The sequence below is a fragment of the Dendropsophus ebraccatus genome, chromosome 11 (genome assembly GCF_027789765.1).
Source record: "Dendropsophus ebraccatus isolate aDenEbr1 chromosome 11, aDenEbr1.pat, whole genome shotgun sequence".
Taxonomy (NCBI): domain Eukaryota; kingdom Metazoa; phylum Chordata; class Amphibia; order Anura; family Hylidae; genus Dendropsophus; species Dendropsophus ebraccatus.
Genome location: NC_091464.1, coordinates 26,745,105 through 26,763,367, shown reverse-complemented (window position 1 = coordinate 26,763,367; position 18,263 = coordinate 26,745,105). Strand labels below are relative to the sequence as shown.

Genomic DNA, 18,263 nt, shown 5'->3' with positions numbered 1-18,263 from the left:
GCTGAAAGTTCGGGTTCGGATCGACTTGAGCGTGCTTGAGATTCGCTCATCTCTAATACTTACCTGTCCACGTTCCCCTAGTATCCATCTTCTCCAGTTTTGGGTGTCCCCCGTAGCTGCCAAAATCCTGTTTACCTAATCAGTGCCTACACCACTGTCCCATCTCAGTCAGAGATTGGCCGAAAAGGAGAATGACAGCCCGCTCAGCCAATAGTTGCCTGCGCCACTGTCCTAGTCAGTGATTGGCTGGCGGCACCTGAAGACACCGGTAGAGCGTGGACAGGAGAGAAAAAATTTTTTTCTTAGATGTGCAACCACCATCTTTCCAAACTTGTTTTAAACTTTCGGTACCAAACTTTTTGCGAAGTACGGAACAAATCTCGGTTCGGGAAGCTCAGTTTGTTCATCTCTCAGAGGTGCTCTGTAAAATTAAAATAAGAGCTGCAACCCTTATAAAATAATTTTAGATTTTCAGTTACATTATGATCCTGGCTACTAAGAGATTAGTACTTTTACCAACTATCTCTGTATTGACACTGGTTGGCAATCTCATTGATAACCATTTTCTGGAAGAATTTCTATGAGCTTCATTTATCAAAAGTAACAGGGGAAAAAAAGGCTTTGTGGTCCTTGGCAACCAATTAGAGGTCAGCTCTGAAGAACTGAACGCTTCACTGTGGTTACCAGGAAAGCATTGCAGCCAATCAGTTCTGATAAATGAGTCCCAAAGGGTCTCATCAATGGAACCTGGACATGTTGTTCTCAATCAGGACCCAGTATTTGTATTCTAATCTGTGCAAGAAAACTAACAGTAGGATGAGGCCACAGCGATGTCTTGAAAATCCAACAGATGATAATAAGTGATGGCTGTGTAACGGCAGAGACCTTCATTAGATAAATGGAAAACCTCATGGTAGGTAAGCGTGAAGCTCTAGACACAGTTCACATCTGGCACATTATACACAGTGTGACTATGTTCCCATTAAGTTTTTTCTTGTCCGTTTATAATTAACGTCCGTTATGTTGCAGGTTTGGCCGCCCATCAGTGCAATAACAACTGTTGATTATTATTCTAGCTCAGGTGGACTGATCGCCCTTTGGATGTGTCTTTAATTGAAAAGTCCATTGAATTTAATTGTAAAAACGGTGAAAGGACGGTGAAAAAAGAGAAACTGTGTGTGAACAACTAGAAAGATAACGTCCACTGTTTGCAATAGATGTGCGAAAATAATTGACATGACCATTATTTTGACGTCCGCACAGACAACGTCCGTTATGTAATACACTGTGTGCATTGGACGTCCATCATCCCATTGATTTTAATGAATTGCATTGAAGTCAATTAAATTGCGGCAATAACGGACGTCTTTTGAAATAAAAAAAGCGGACGCCTTTTCTCTTTTTTTGACGTTGTGTGAACATAGGCTGTGTCTTTAATTAAAAACTCCATTGAGTGTAAAGGGGTACTCCAGTCCTTTCACGGTCTTTTGTATTAAAGGGGTTGTCCAGCAAAAATATTTTGCTTTCGAATCAACTGGTGTCAGAAAGTTATATAGCTTGGTAATTTACTTCTATTTAAAAATCTCAAGTCTTCCTGTACTTATTAGCTGCTGTATGTCCTGCAGGAAGTGTTGTCTTATTTTCAGTCTGACACAGTGCTCTCTGCTGACATCTCTGGCCGAGACAGGAACTTTGTCTCGGTTTTCTATAAATCCCCATAGAAAACCTCTCCTGCTCTGGACAGTTCCTGTCTTGGCCAGAGATGTCAGCAGAGAGCACTGTGTCAGACTGAAAATAAAACAACAGTTCATGCAGGACACACAGCAGCTGCTAAGTATGGGAAGACATGAGATTTTTTAAAATAGAAGTAAATTACAAATCTATATAACTTTCTGACACCAGTTTGAAAGAAAAATATTTTCGCAGGACTACCTCTTTAATAGTAAAGACAGTGAAAAGACAGCGATAAAAGAAGAGCTGTGCGTGAACAACTAAAAAATAACATCCGGTGTTTGCAACGTACAAAAATAATTGTCATGAATGTTATTTGTCATCTGCCTCAAAACACGTCCATCATTTAATACACTGTGTGCATTGGACGTCCATTATTCCATAGACTTCAATGCAATTCATTGAAGTCAATTTAAATGATGCAATAACAGACGTTTTTATTTTTTAAACCAAAAAGCGGACACTTTTCCTTTTTTTTCCCCTACTTAGTGTGAACATAGCCTAACACTGGGTTCAAACAGTGAAACCTTATTCCAGCGACACCTAATCCATACCAAGCAGAGTATTAAGCAGTCGCTCATTGTGTTTCTTTTTCTTATTCTTTGGAACATCAGAGAGCTGGGACGTACAATCAAGAAGTATTGACTAACACAGAGGATGACTAAATTCTTCACCTTTCCGAGCGAGGGATCGATGAGATGCTTCGAACGCTCTGTGCGTCCTGGTTTGAATAAATGCTGATTGCATCTTCTCCACTTCTTGTCTGCTTCCCGAGCCGTCTGTCAGGACTGTGTATAAAAAAAAAAGAAGGGAATCAATGCCCGGCTTCCTAACAAGTGGGAAGACCCATTAGGTTTACAAGGCATATGAAATAGATTTCTCACACATTAATTATGCATTCTGGATGTATTTCTGTAACAGTCTGGATAGCAGTCAGGCATGACCAGGTAAACTCCTGCCCCCATAGCGATTATAATGCTATAACTCCTAATTGGCCTATCAAAAATGACAGGCCCTATCCGGCCCCCTGTTATTAGCATCCCTGCCATCCTGCTCTATAATTAAATCATCAGTCCTCACTCCCTACTGTGGCTTTTCTATCTCTAAAACTAAGCTCTTTTCTAGCCCTATTCTACCCCCCCAGTTCCCTCAGCCTACACATCAGGTGGCATTCCTAAAAATATTGCTGCCAATTGCTAAGCACCAAGAGAGGAATCCAGCGGAATAGCTATAGAGATTACAGTCACTGGAGGAACAGAGCCGTAGTGATATCTATAGCTAACGTCAAAGAAATATGCCTGATTGTATGTATGAATATTAGTAGAGATGAGCGAACTTACAGTAGAGGCAAACCACTTAGTTCCTATCTGTATTCAGCTCATCCCGTTGTGGGCATTGAAGTCTACTCCACTATGTGCCGCTCCTGGGAAAAGATGGATCCAATCCTGAGAAAGTGGGAGAAGTTTCCCGGAACTGGATCCATCTTTTCCCAGCACCTGTGAAGGAGCGGCGCAGAGCGGACTTCAAACCCCACAGCACAGTCCAATGTGACACAGTATGTGGTAAGTCTGGGGGTCCTGCCACTATTTTTCCAGACCAACCCAACACTTCTATTGTAATTGGTAAGCCACTCTGGCCTCCAGACCTCCTATATCCACCTCCTCCTTAATGAGCAAGCCAAATCTGACTCTTATTCTTCAAAAATGAGACCTTTAGGTCCCCATTAACCTTATACTTTTGTCAGCTATACCCTCTACCTGTGGTGGGGTCAGTCGTGAGATATGAGATTACGAGGCTCTCCCCACTGTCCACAGAGGTAAGAGCTCATTGACTGCGGCTTACCCCATCCCCATAGTCTGCACTGGAATACTCGCCCATACTGAATAGAGATGAGCGAACCTGGAGCATGCTCGAGTCCATCAGAACCCGAACGTTCAGCAGTTGATTAGCGGTGGCTGCTGAAGTTGGATAAAGCCCTAAGGCTATGTGGAAAACATGGATATAGTCATTGGCTGTATCCATATTTTCCAGACAACCTTAGAGCTTTATCCAAGTTCAGCAGCCCCCGCTAATCAAATACCGAACGTTCGGGTTCGGATAGACTCAAACCCGAACCCGGTTCGCTCATCTCTAATACTGAACATTCCTGATAACTGACAGCTGAACGATGGACCTCAGTTACTGAACGTGTATTGGGGACCTTTACAGTTACACATCCCAACAAAAAGTTTTATTCCGTTTTTTTCTGTTAATATCAGTATAATATAATTATTAATAATATATGTAAGACAGTGCGAGACTGATCATTTCAAAGCTACAATAAAAATCCATAAATATTTGATTTACTGAAATTCTACTCTCGTTTCATCGCTCACCCATTGGGACGTGGCAGGGATCTGGTACTTCGCAGGCTCTGCGTGTCATAGTTGGAACGAATGCTTCTACCATCCTCACCTTTCCCTGGACTGCTGAAGAAAAATAAGTCAGTGAGAAAAGAAAGGACTGTAGCAGCCTGTATAACAGTACGGACAAACCTTCTAAATACATCTTACAAACACACATAAAAGGCTGAGAAATTGCAAGAATCCTATTCTCCTGCATATTAGGAGAACAGCTGAACAGAATAATGTCAGTAATACACCGATCTGATCAGAATTTCTGTTACTATATTATGCTGCCATCATTTCAGGCAGCATAAACCTTGTGACAGATTCCCCTTAACTAATATATTGTAATGGGCACATAATAATGGGCTGTCCAAAGAGGACAACTAATATAAATGAATGAACAGGAAATAATGTAGAGTAGGGGAATTAGATGGCCACTTTATTGCGACAACATAGACTATATTGGCACAGACCTTCTAGTATTGCTATAAGCTAGAAACAATGCTGAGAAACCATCCAACATGCAGCCTTAGGGCTGGAAATAAAGAGTGTTTAATTTTAGGGGCACTTTATCCACCCGGGGCTGGTCTTGTGTGCAGCTGCACATTGAACAATTTAGATTAAAACATTATCACCTATAATTTTTGAAAATTTGTCTGAGGAAAAAAAAACACATCTGATTTGCTCATTGTAACCAATCAGAGCTCAGCTTTCATTTATTTTAGGGTATGTAATTAAAAATTTTTTAATATGTCATAGAGACAGAGGCGGACATATCACTTGTGCAGCCTGTTCAGCTGCACAGGGGCCCAGGCCAATAGAGGGGCCCACCAGGCTCAGACAAGTGTCAGCTCAGCATGGCACATGTCTGTAGTGGGCCCCCCAGGCGGCATCAGCACCCGGGAAGTGGGCTCCTGAGGGGCCCACTTAATGACTGGAAGCTGTGCCTGGCCGGGTCTGGTTCTCCTCTCTCCTCCTGCACGCTGCTGCTGTACTTCACTGTCCGGCATACCTTGTGTGAGGAGGAGAGGAGACAGCATGTGATGACAGGGACTGGAGGGATCCTGCAGGGTTATGGCTGCCAGGGACGGGACTGTGAAGAGGAGCAACAGCAGCAGCTCTGACAGTGAGTGATTATTGTCAGTTTGTCTGTCAAGCTGCTGGGAGTGTAAGACAGAGGGTGGACTGTGTAAGAGAAAGCACAGAGACCCCAACCCCACCTGCCGCATGGTTGTTTTTCTCTTTCATCTCCCCCCTAAGCAGCAGCCACATACAGTACATATATCCCACCTGTGCAGCCACATACAGTACATGTATCCCACCTGTGCAGCCACATACAGTACATGTATCCCACCTGTGCCCCTACAGTGATTAAGGGCCCATTTGTTCTATACCCTATTAGTGCTGCTCTGGGGTCACATCCACACTCTGAGCTACAGTATATACTCTCATCCCTGCAGTACAATGCTTTAGTGGGCCATGGCATCTGTGCTGTGCTGTAGCGCGCCCTCCCCTCCCTCCCAAAAGGGCCCAAACACATTTTTTGTACAGGGGCCCTTTGCAGTCTGTGTCCGCCCCTGCATAGAGACATATCAAAAAATTGTATCAGTCAGGATCTGAGTGTTCAGATCTCCGGCGATCACAATAATGAGCCAAGTGATGTATGAACTTAACCCAGTCTCTCTTGGCACCATGTCACATGACCAGGATGGACTCATAATATACGTCTATGGGGCTCTCTGGTCTCATAGACATAGAATAGAAAGAGAGGTGTAAAGTAGTGCAGCCATTTTACCCTATGGCTTTTTTGCTTACACTGTGACTGACTACCATTCTAGAAGGTCTTAGCCAGTATATCCTATGTTGTTGGAGCAAAGTGGTCATGCCATTGCCATGCTTTGTATACACTACCAAGGTAAAAAAGTCAGTTCTCCGAGAAAGATAAGCAGATGACTAATGTCTAATTTACAAGGCATATAGAGGTTGTGGTGCCCAGATTTTATTCAGTTGTTTATTCTATTTTATTCAGCTGTTCATTCACACAAGTTGCGCCCTCCTGCTATTTTTCTTTTTTTGAGTACATCAGAAAATCCCGTAGGCCTCTTACCGCTTTCCCGAGCTATCACTCTCTGAAGGAGCAGGCACTGGGGTGTTTTCTTTGATATCAATGCTGGGTTTTTCAGTTTCTTCCCCAATTTTGGCAGACACTGTGCGGCCATTAAAAAAAACAATTTGCTTATAACTATAGGCGCCATTTGCAGGTAATGCTCTAAACAGTATCAAGCTGAAAGGTCAATGCTGTGACAACTAATGTACATATCTTATGACAAAGCCATAGGAGCTGCACATAACTCTGTAACTATATGTCACAAACTAATCAGATCTTTTTAAATGAGTACTCCGCAAATTTCTTTTTCATTCAAATTATCTGGTGTCAGCAAGTTAATTTATTTGTAAATTACTTCTATTTAAAAATCCCTAATCTTCCAGTACCTATCAGCTGCTGTATGTCCTGCAGGAAGTGGTGGATTATTTTCAATGTGACACAGTGCTCTCTGATGCCACCTCTTTCCCTGTCAGGAACTGTCCAGAGCAGCAGCAAACCCCTTATAGAAAACCTCTCCTGCTCTGGACAGTTCCTGTCTCGGACAGAGGTGGCAGCAGAGAGCACTGTGTTAGACTAAAAAGAATAAAACACTTCCTGCAGGACATACAGCAGCTGATGAGTACTGGAAGACTTAAAATTTTTAAATAGAAGTAAATCACAAGTCTATATAACTTTCTGAAGCCAGTTGATTTGAAAGAAATAATTTTTCGTCAGAGTTCCCCTTTAATCTAAGGCAACACTTGTAGGTTATTTGACAGCTTGTGCTGATCCGTCCAGTTTCGCTGACAACACAGGGAGTATTAATAGCACAAAAACACTGGTTCAGTGTAATAGTATAAATTCAATCTTTTGCACATTATAATGACACTGAACCAGAGCTGTTCATATCATTCCTACATTATATCTGAATAATTTGCTAATATGAATATGGAGTTTGTCCTCTTCTGCACTGTTCAGGGTTATCTCGAGACCCTAATGAAGAATTCCAGATTCAATTTTCAGCCTTATAGTTAGTATTATAGATGAAAATGGCAGATTTTTATGTGCTGCCCAATTCAGCTGGTTCCATTCTTTCTTGATGGGTGACTTGTTAACCCTTTCGCGACCTGCGGTCATTGATGCCACAATGCCCAGGTCGTGATTGGACATCAGCTTATGGGATCATAATGATCCCATAAGCTGATGTCCGTATCTCTGCCCCCTTTCCTCTGTCCTCTGCCGCTGTTACAATCTTATATCAGCGGCAAGGGAGAGAGGGGAGGGGGCAGAGCTCTAGGGCGCGCTCCCCACATGCCCAGCCTTCCCTCCCGATTCCTGCCGGCTTCTGTAGCCAGGAAACCGGAAGCCTGAGGCTTCTGGTTTCAATGGCTACCATCAGGGGCTCTTTGATCAGTTTGCAGAGCCCCGATGGACATCGGAGAGAATTCTCCCTCTCTAGAGGGAGAATTCTCTCTCTGGAGCCCTATAGATGCAGCAGTCTTGCTGACTGCAGTATCTATAGGGTTAACTTTCAGCACCGGAACGCAGCTTCTTCGCCTGTGTCATCCTAGAGCGTTAATTAACGTCGCTGCAGCATCGGGCATAGGCTGCAGTGACGTTAATTAACACAGCGGCGGGAGGGGGTTAACCTTGGACATCTTTGCATATAAAACTACGAGAATATGAATTAAAGGGGTTACTCTGGTGAAAATCTTTTTTCTTTCAAATCAACTGGTTTCAGAAAGTTATACAGATTTGTAATTTACTTCTATTAAAAAAAATTCAAGTATTCCAGTACTTATCAGCTGCTGTATGTCCTGTAGGAAGTGGGGTATTCCAGAGCAGTAGCTAATCATTTTCTGCTCTGGACAGGATGCAGCGCGTCCTTTCCCAGCTCCACGAGGTAGAAAAAAGAATTAGGCTCCATAGAGATCTGACTCTTTTGTAACTCAGAGCCGAGAGTGGACACACTGCAGCAGGTCTTCTCACCGTTCGTTCTCCTAATCAGTACAGGTCTGACATGTCAAAAGTTTTTTGTAAGGACAATGACACTTTAAAGGGACTTTCAGAGAACTTTAAGGTATATTCCAGTGTTTTAGAAAAAATAATATGATGCTGGGGTAGAGGAAAGAATAAAAAAGGCATGCTTACCTAGCTGCAGGCCCCCAGCATCTTCAGTTCTCCTCTGCCTAACCCAATGATCTTCTCTCTTCTTCTGAGCACTCTGTGCAGGACCTGCTGGCTCAGCCAATCATTGGCTAGGACAGGACACTGCTGCCACCAGTGATTGGCTGAGAGGGCAGGTCCTGTACAGAGAGCAGAGTTGCAGGGAAGAAGTGGAAGACCAGGGCTAGTTAAGCATGCCTTTTTCCTACATTATATTTTTAATATAGGACTGGAATACCCCTTTAAACACAGATGGCCTAATAATATCTTCATGAAGCAATCGTAATGATTCTGGTACACAAAGTGCTGAAAATTAGAGACCAATCACACATTCAGATACCTGGAACTTTTCTCATTATAGACCTTTTGACGACCTCACTTCCAAGGACTGTGGCATTTTTGAATCGTTTAGATCGTTCTTCGAAAAACCAGTCTCCGGTGGCTATTCTTATCTGCCTGCAAGTCAAGAGATAACAGACCAACATATGGTTTCATTTAACTCCTAATTACTGTATTTTATAGTAGCTATCAAAGTGGTTACTTAAAGTGACTCTGTACCCACAATCTGTCCCCCCCCCCCAAACCACTTGTACCTTCAGATAGCTGCTTTTAATCCAAGATCTCTCCTGGGGTCCGTTCGGCAGGTGATGCAGTTATTGTTTTAAAAACAACTTTTAATCCTGCAGTGCTGTGTCTAACGGCCGGGGCTTACATTAGTATATGCATTAGGCTGGCACCACCTCTCCGTCCTTCCTCCCCACCCTCCTCATGATTAGGAATACTCCAGGCAGATTGCTTCCTATTCCACTCTTGTCCAGGCTGTTTGTGGCTTTTGCAGATTATCAATATCTGATTCAGCCAATGGCCTCCATAACATAACATTATATCTAAATTTATACGCAATAACAAACTTTTTGGGAGGGTCTGGGGGTGTGGGTTTTTTTGGCTTTTTTCTTGCATTTTGACTTTTAGATGTGAATTGCTTTAGTTGCCTTAAGTGTTTTTAAGTCGAACAGAAGAAATTCCATTGATTCCAACACCAAATCCTCACCAATTCCATTGACTCACAGCTAACTTCTGGCTGCAGCGTTTTTGCTCCCCTACATGGCGCAGCTAATTAGACCAATCAGGTGAGGCTCATAACTAGGTATGTAGTGTATGTAGTGTATGTAGTGTTTGTAGTGTATGTAGTGTTTGTAGTGTATGTAGTGTTTGTAGTGTATGTAGTGTATGTAGTGTTTGTAGTGTATGTAGTGTTTGTAGTGTATGTAGTGTTTGTAGTGTATGTCATTATATGCAGTGTTTGTATTGGGAAAACTCCACTTATGATATTTAGATGTTACAAAGAACATGTATGGTCCCCGTCCACTGGGGTTGGTTGAATACATTGAACTGTTTGAAGGGTTTTTGCTGAAGAACACCTACTAATGAATATTTATTTGTTCCTGTGCAGTGAATGGCGTCCAAGAGTGTCATCACTGCAGAGGGTTGAATATTCATTAGTAGGCGTTCTGCAGAAGTCGGCATATGGGTGGATTGGCAAGGGGAAAAGTAAATTTCCAGTGCACTCAAAACTTACATATTAATAAAAGTCAGTCTGACTGTCATCGTCTAACCCGCTGATTCCCATAAATAGGAACTTGTCTCACTTTAATTCTGCCCAAACCATGGACAGCATTCCATATCCAGTATGAGACAATACAATCCTATCAGAGGATACATAGATCTAGAACCAGCCAAGAACAGGGCTCAGAGTCATCCTGGCATTAGAGCTTCTCCTTGCCCCAATAACCTTTTTTTTGGATAGCTGTCTCCTTGGGCAGAGAGAAGCTACCGGGACTACCTCAATGACTTAGAGCCCCATTCCTGGATGGTTTTATGACTGTGATTCTTCATCTGCAGTACACACCACAGTATTTCATAGTATATCATACACCATTGTAATAAGGGAGTCTGCTAACGAGGTTTCTATTAAACTCCATAATAAATGTCTATGAAGTCCGATTGTTCTGCATCTGTGGCTGAACAAGCTGGATGCAGCCCTAGGTAGTCTAGGAAAACATGGCTACAGCCTATGGCCTAAGGGTGTATCTATATTTTGAAACACACGTTCCAATGGGTATTAAAGATAATTGTATAATATGGGTCTATTTTTTACCCATTTCTCTCTTAACCCAAAAAAATACAATCAAAGCCTTATGTAAAGAATTTTTTTTCCAGGCTGCCTTAGGGCTGCATCCAACTTATTCAGCCACTGATCTTCAAATGCTTCATGATAGGACTCAAAAATCCCTAATTCTGTTTAATGGCCACTTCTTTATCAGTAAAACATACAAATTTGCATACTTACGCAATTTTGGCACACACTGTACATTTCCAGACGGCATCTTTCACCACTACGCGGCACGCCTTGCACACCCGGAGTTGGCACGCTTGACAAATATCTCCTCGGTCGAGGATCCATCCCAAAGGTTTCTGGCAGCGGACACAGATTTTGGCACTATTTTGGCGTAATCGATGAATTTTGGCACCTTTCTTTTTGATTTCCAGAAGTTCATTCTTTAATTTTCTACAAAAAATCAATAAATAAGAAAATATATATATACAATACAAAAGTACTGGGAAAATATCTTAATTGTGATTTATATGGAAGCGACTTGAACAATAGTATGCAGTCCTGTTTACTTGTCAGAATAAGAAAGAAATACAACCTGAATGAGTGACCTCATGGAACGACTGTTTTGGTTGGCGATACTATTGGGAGTGCTAGGAATTCCTAAATAATACAACCACCAGTTCTATGTAATTGTCTACAGAGTACAAAGAGAACACGAATGTCACCATAAATTCATTGTCTTGTCAATGAGAGAGGTCAGAGGAGGTCACCAGACTGGTCTAGGCTAACAGGATCGTCACAATAACAGCTCATGCTCGTGGGCTTCAACACTAATACACAAGAGATACAGCCTCAACAGGAAAAAACCTTAAAGCGAGAAAACTGCAGAAGCCGGAGACCAAACACTCAACAAATCTTGGTCTGACACATCCTAATTTTCCATATAGTATCAAGGTAGTATGGTCATAGTCTAGTGTAAGGCTGGATTCACATTGGGGTTTTTGAAGTCTGTTTTTTTTTTATCAGTTTTTTCAAAAAACAGATGAAAAAACAAATGTATTTGTCGGCATCCCTTTTGATTCGTTTTTCCATTGATATCTATTATAAAAAAAGGATCCATTTGATTGGCTGAGCAGGCTGTTCATCAGCTGGGTCGGGCATTTTCCCCCGAGTCGTAACGTCATCAAAAATTGGGGGAAAATGCCTTCCAGCGGGGATCCTGGACCTTCTTTGCAGGCACGGAGAGAGGTAAGTAGTTGTTCCCTATGATCTTCCCCCCTGGTCATAGTCTAATGTAAGGCTGGGTTAACACTGCATTCTTTGCAGTCCGTTTTTTCATAAACTAATTTATTTGTGTATTTGTATTTGTGCATCCATTTTATCCATTTTTCCACTGATTTCCATGATAAAAAAGGATAAAAAAAAACATTAAAACACATCCATTTTTTTAAGTGTTCCCAAAAACATGTATGCTAAAAAAAAAGGTTGCATTTTGATCTATTTTTGAGCCTTTTTTTTTTCATTTTCAAAATGGATGCACACAAATACATCCATGTTCAAAAACGGACTGTAAAAAATGTGAACCCAACTTAAGTCGCATCAGTTCATGAGCCCAAGCTGCCCTTTAGCAAGAGTCCATGTTTGTGTCGGTGTAATGGGGGACGGTAGAGAGTCACATTTGGTCCTTTAAAGGGGTTGTCCAGCAAAAATCTTGTTTCCTTCAAATCAACTGCTGTCAGAAAGTTATATAGATTTGTAAGTTAATTCTATTAAAAAAATCTCAAGTATTCCCATACTTCTCAGCTGCTGTATGTCCTGCAGGAAATGTTGTTTTATTTTCGGTATGACACAGTGCTCTCTGCTGACACCTCTGGCCGAGACAGGAACTGTCCAGAGCAGGAGAAGTTTTCTATGGGAATCCTCATAGAAATCCTCTCCTGTTCTGGACAGTATGGGAAGTATGGGAAAACTTGAGATTTTTTAATAGAATTAAATTACAAATCTATATAATTTTCTGATATCAGTTGATATGAAAGAAAAAGATTTTCGCCGGAGTACCCTTTAATACCAAGCATCTCTTTATGACCACAGTCTACACATCTTTCCATGGTTACTCCTAGAAGGCTAATGAATTCAATGCACTCCATTAGCCTACAGAGGACCGAGATATCAATCTGCCAGAGCACCTTGGGGATATGACGGCACAGGGGTGTTTCAGCAGAAATACATGCGTATACAGTTAAAACAGCCGAGCAGAATTTAGGGATATAAATACAATGCAGTATTTTCCCACTGTTTTTGTATAGAGGAATGGAGACCCCTATTCAGTGTTGGACTGGGGTATCTGGGGGCCCACCAGAGAAAATGATCCTGGGGGCCCACCAATAAAGAACCAGTGAAAAACAATATGTCAGTCAGCGCTTTAGGTTTGTTAAAATGTCGATTACTGAAATCTTAAGTCTTTCTAAGAGGAAGGGAGTGTGCAGATAACTAGAACATCAGGGCCGCCAGACTGAGCATAAATTAAACATTAAGCTCACAATATGCTGAATTTAAGTATATTATTATACTACGGCAGCGTCTTATCTCACGGATCCATTGCAGCAGAATAGATGAGATCTGACACCGATAATTTTAAAGACCTTTGGTACAGAAGAATAATAAGCCCTGTCATTTGTAGCCGGATACGTTTTGTGAACAAATAATTTACATTCTGATTAAATTAATTTCCCAGTAGAAAATTGCTTAACCTACTTTGTGAAAACTGGCGGCGGCTGCTTCTTATTAGGTTGGCTGGAGGGGAAGTTCATGTTTCTTTCTTTCTTTCTTTCTATAAGGGATAATATTGGGAATGTTTTGAACTGGACTTTTGATATGTCGGCCTGTATTGATATAGCAGAGTACTTAGATAATCGGATGTCAATCTGTTTTATACTCTGACTGTAAAGGATAGTGATTTATAGACCTTGTGGTGATCTAGCGTGTGCTTCCGACCATGGGAAAACTTGCTTTTGCACAAAATTCATAATGAATCTGAAAGATTAATTTTAGTTTAGCCATTCCTCTCCAATCATCTTCTATCTACATACCTGTACTTTCAGGTTACTTTTACAAATAAGCTGGTGTGTGTGTGTACAAGAGGAGAAGCATATTTTCTGGTCATTAACTTCTATCGAGAGTAGGGGATCCTTCTGTCCTATTCATACCCTCCTATAGTATAGATTAAGAAGCTGCAGCAATATGGAGGACGTTATATAGCAGTACTGAGCAGTGTAAGTTTTGAATCAAGCACTAGGTGAGATATAACACACTACAAGCTGCAGCACTATTTCTCTGCTACTTGGTCCTCCTCCCCTCTCGTAGGTTTATGGGAAGTTATAATGTCAGTGAGCTGATCAGTTTCAAAGGATTTTCGCAGTTTGAGGCTATGTTCACACACCGTCACACAGTTTTTTTGGACGACCGTCACTTAATGCTAAATTTGGCTTTCTTTTGTTAATAACAGCCGTAAACAATGGCAATAATCATTATTTGCATCCATCATTGTTAAATGACAGTGCTCCGAAAAAAGTCAGTGGTCAAATAAGTGGACATAAACCTAGTACTGTATAGTACAAATTTTCCTATATTTCCAATTTATGTAATTGTGGATTTATATAAATTCTGAAAGGTTAGTTGAAAAGCTACAAGGGTAGCAATTATATGATTGTGCCCAGGGAAATTTACACTAGTGTAACTACAACTTCTTATTTTCACACCAGCAATGTATATTAGTATGAACACTATGGGGGACATTTACAAAGCTTACGGCTGGGGCGTACGCCAGGGAGAAGGCCAAGATTCACCCCTTCTCCCTGGTGTACGCCTGCCGTATCCCCTGTTCACCCGATGGGCGGGCAGGGGAGCTTGGGGTGGTGTGGCAAAGCGGGGAGGAGGCGTGGCCTCTTCCCGTGCCTCATTTTTCATGATTTACACCTGCTCGCAGGCTAAATCATGACAAAAAAACCTACACCTGCTGGAAACAGGTGTAGGTTTGGTACACCGGGTGCAAGTTTGGGAGCCCGGCCAGCCAGATTCACTAAGAGATGTGTGCCTCTTAGTGAATACGGACAGGGAAAATGGGGCGAGGCCTAATTTAAGATCGGCATACGAGTACGCCGGTCTTCATAAATCCCCCCCTATAAGTTGTATAGACACATTGTAGGATAATTTCACCACATAATCTAATTGGCCAATTGGACCTTATATTCGATGATGTTTTCGGCCCACCAGAGTTGGTATTTTTTCATTAACCCTTAGGGGACACAGCCAGTTTTCATTTTTGCGTTTTCGTTTTTCCCTCCTCGTGTATATAAGGCCATAGCGCCTGCATTTTTCCACCTAGAGACCCAAATGAGCCCTTATTTTTTGCGCAACTAATTGTACTTTGCTATGGCAGATGTAATTTTTGCCTAAAATGTGCCGGGAAACCAGAAAAAAATTATATGTGTGGTGAAATTGAAAAAAAAAATGTTTTTTTTTTATTTGGGGGGGGGAGGGGTTTGTTTTTACTCCGTTCGCCCTGGGGTAAAACTGACTCGTTATATATGTTCCTTAAGTTGTTACGATTACAACGATATGTAACATGTATAACTTTTATTTGATTTGATGGCTTGTAAAAAATTAAAACCTTTTAAAGAAAATATATGTTCCTTAAAATCGCTCCATTCCCAGGCTTATAGCGCTTTTATCCTTTGGTCTATGGGTCTGTGTGAGGTGTCATTTTTTGCCCCATGATGTGATCTTTCTATCGGTACCTTGATTGCGCATATATGACTTTTTGATCGCTTTTTATTACAATTATTCTGGATTTGATGCGACCAAAAATGCGCAATTTTGCACTTTGGGATTTTTTCGCGCTGACGCCGTTTACCGTGTGAGATCAGGAATGTGATTAATTAATAGTTCGGGCGATTACGCACGCGGCGATACCAAACATGTTTGTTTATTAATTAATTTATTTATTTTTATTTATAAAATGGGGAAAGGGGGGTGATTCAGACTTTTATTAGGGGAGGGGATTTTGTGTTATTAAAAATACATTTTTCTTTTACTTTACACATATACTAGAAGCCCCCCTGGGGTTAGGGTTATTCCCCCTGGGGTTAGGGTTATTCCCCCCTGGGGGACTTCTAGTATATGCACTCTGATCTCTCATAGAGATCCATGCAGTATAGTTATGAGAATCCATGAGTATGAATCCATGAGATCGGTGTTCTATTACTTTTGGCTGCTGCAGCCAAAAGCAATAGAATGCCGAGCCGGGATCAGCGCCATAACGGCGCAGACCCCGGTCCGGGATGGATGCGGGGATCGCCCCCCGCAATCGCGCCGCAGGGGGGCGATCCCCCCACTAGACCACCAGGGATGTATAAAGGCAAGTATTTAGAAGCAGCTGTCAACTTTGACAGCTGCTTCTAAGTACTTAATTAGCGGGCACAGCGATCGAACCGTGCCCGCTAATAGCCGCGATCCCGGGCTACATGCGGCACCCGGGATCGCGGCAGTTCAGAGGGGGGTCGCCACGCGACCCCCCTCTGAACTCCCATGGCGGCACGAGGACGTTCAGTAACGTCCTGGTGCAGCTATGGGTTAAAGAACAGCTATGTCTTATTGTATTTATTGGTATATTATTAGAAATATGTGTCGTTTTTGTGAAAAATTGCAGTCGTACAAATGAAAGCTTGGCTCACGCACGGTGTCGGACTGGAGTATCTGGGGCCCACCAGAGGTTATGATCCTGGCGGCCCACCAGTGAAGAATCAGTAAGAAACAACATGTCAGTCAGTGTTTGTGCAGGTTCTAAAGCTGGGGGCCCACCGGAGGATTCTCCAATCCTCCGGTGGGCCAGTCCGACACTGTTCACATACACTGCCATATTAGATAACACATGGCCATAGCCTGATATGAGCTAAGACTTGTGTCTGTAATCTTATATATAGTCCTATGGTATCTGTGAAAAGCTTTCATTGACTTCCGTGGGGGCTTCAGTGTGTAACCACATACAGAAGATGTGATTTATCATTTATTTTCTTTTTGTTTCCCCTTCCCTTCTTGGAGTGAGAAGGAGCAGGGTTTTTGACAGAGACGCCACATGGTTTTTAATGTAAAAATCAGCACAGTTTTCTCTTAAAAAACAGCACAATGATGATAAACATAGTGAAATAACAGCACAGGTGCACACAGAATCAATACACTGATGTACTGATGTACTAAATCTCTGCTTATACAGTATGTCACGGCACATGGATAATCACCAATGTGAAGTACCAGTAAAAAAAAACAACAGTTATAATATGTTTACAACAAATCAACATAAATGCAAAATGCTAATGTGATGCAAAACGCAGTGCTATTACAGTATATGGTCAATAAACAGTGACGGTATCGTACAGAGAATCAATACTGGTAATAATATTGCTTTGTGTAGCATAGTGGTCTCTGGATGCAGAATGGTACTCGGCATACAGTACCATATGACTACAACATTCTCCTGCCTTATATCTATTATACAGCAAATGCTACTTCAATTTGCCACATTGAGGACTAAAGACACAACTAAAGATGCTTCAAGCAACACTGCAGGCAAAACACCGTTCTGCCGAGAAAACCAAATCAATTATACATCTAAAGTGGGCAAAAATAGTCATTCCAAACAAATTCCATAGGTAACATATAACTTTACATATATCTGTGCACCTAGATTCTGATTTGTTTTTGAATAGTTAAATACAAAATTTTCGGATGTGGCTGTGTACTCGGTCATATGTCTATGTACGTATCTGGGGCATATAGATCTGCAAAATCCAAACAGGCAGATTCCAGTGGGATCACCAGACCACCTAATGTGTATGGGGAGCAACCTGTCTCCACAACAACAGATGTCTAAAGCTGCATTTACATACACATATCTGACCAATTTATCTGACAGATTTTTGAAGCCAAAGCCAGGAGCAGACTATAAGCAGAGAACAGTTTAAAGAGGACCTGTCACCCCTGTGCCGGGGCAGAGCCCGGCCGAACCCCCGGTGGAGACCCTTATACTTACCCCGTGCACGAGGTCCCCCTCCAGAGATGAGTCCGACGCTCATAGAGAATGAATAAAGCCGTCATTCTCTATGAGCGTCGGACTCATCTCTGATGAGCGTGCGCTGGGCCTTAGACGGCGATACCTCAGCAACGGGAGCAGGTCCAGAAAGCGGGACTTTGTGCACGGGGTAAGTATAAGGGTCTCCACCAGGGGGTCGGACGGGCTCTGTCCCGGCACAGGGGGTGACAAGTTTCCTTTAAAGGAAAGACTGAGATTTCTCCTCATCTCAAATCCATTCCTGGCTTTGGCTTCAAAAATCGGTCAGATAAATTGGTCATTTATGTGTGGGTGTAAACGCAGCCTGAGGCTGGCTTCACACTGCCTTAAAATCCTGAAAAAACTGCAGTAAAAAAAGCCATGGTATATATTTTTTTTAAACACCAGTGGCAAGATGTTAGCTGGAAGTTTATGATGTGCCTTACACACATGGCGGTTTATTGGTGTGGCATTTTTGTATCAGAGGGTATAGTGTGTGGCAATATTATATTCACAGGACACAGTGTGTGGCAGTATTATATTCAAATGGTGCAATATCTGGACATGTAATATTTAGAGGATACAGTGTCTGGTGGGCTATATTTATTATTGTCTTTAAGGGTATTTTAACACTGAGCAATAGCGGCCGAACTGTAAGACACTGAGCCAGGC

General features: G+C 42.0%; 1 protein-coding gene across 4 annotated transcripts in view; it reads right to left on the bottom strand.

Moving 5' to 3' along the window:
• The window catches only part of SYTL5 (synaptotagmin like 5), a 159,590-nt gene that overhangs the window by 57,028 nt on the left and 84,299 nt on the right, over positions 1–18,263 (bottom strand). For 3 of the 4 annotated variants that reach the window (XM_069945560.1, XM_069945559.1, XM_069945562.1), the window contains 5 exons: positions 10,721–10,939; positions 8,711–8,826; positions 6,226–6,325; positions 4,107–4,199; positions 2,406–2,519 (listed from right to left, as the gene is read on the bottom strand). In XM_069945560.1, coding sequence (XP_069801661.1) covers positions 2,406–2,519; positions 4,107–4,199; positions 6,226–6,325; positions 8,711–8,826; positions 10,721–10,939 — 642 coding nt within the window. The remainder of the gene's footprint in view (positions 1–2,405; positions 2,520–4,106; positions 4,200–6,225; positions 6,326–8,710; positions 8,827–10,720; positions 10,940–18,263) is intronic. The other variant, XM_069945561.1, reaches the window with a different exon arrangement.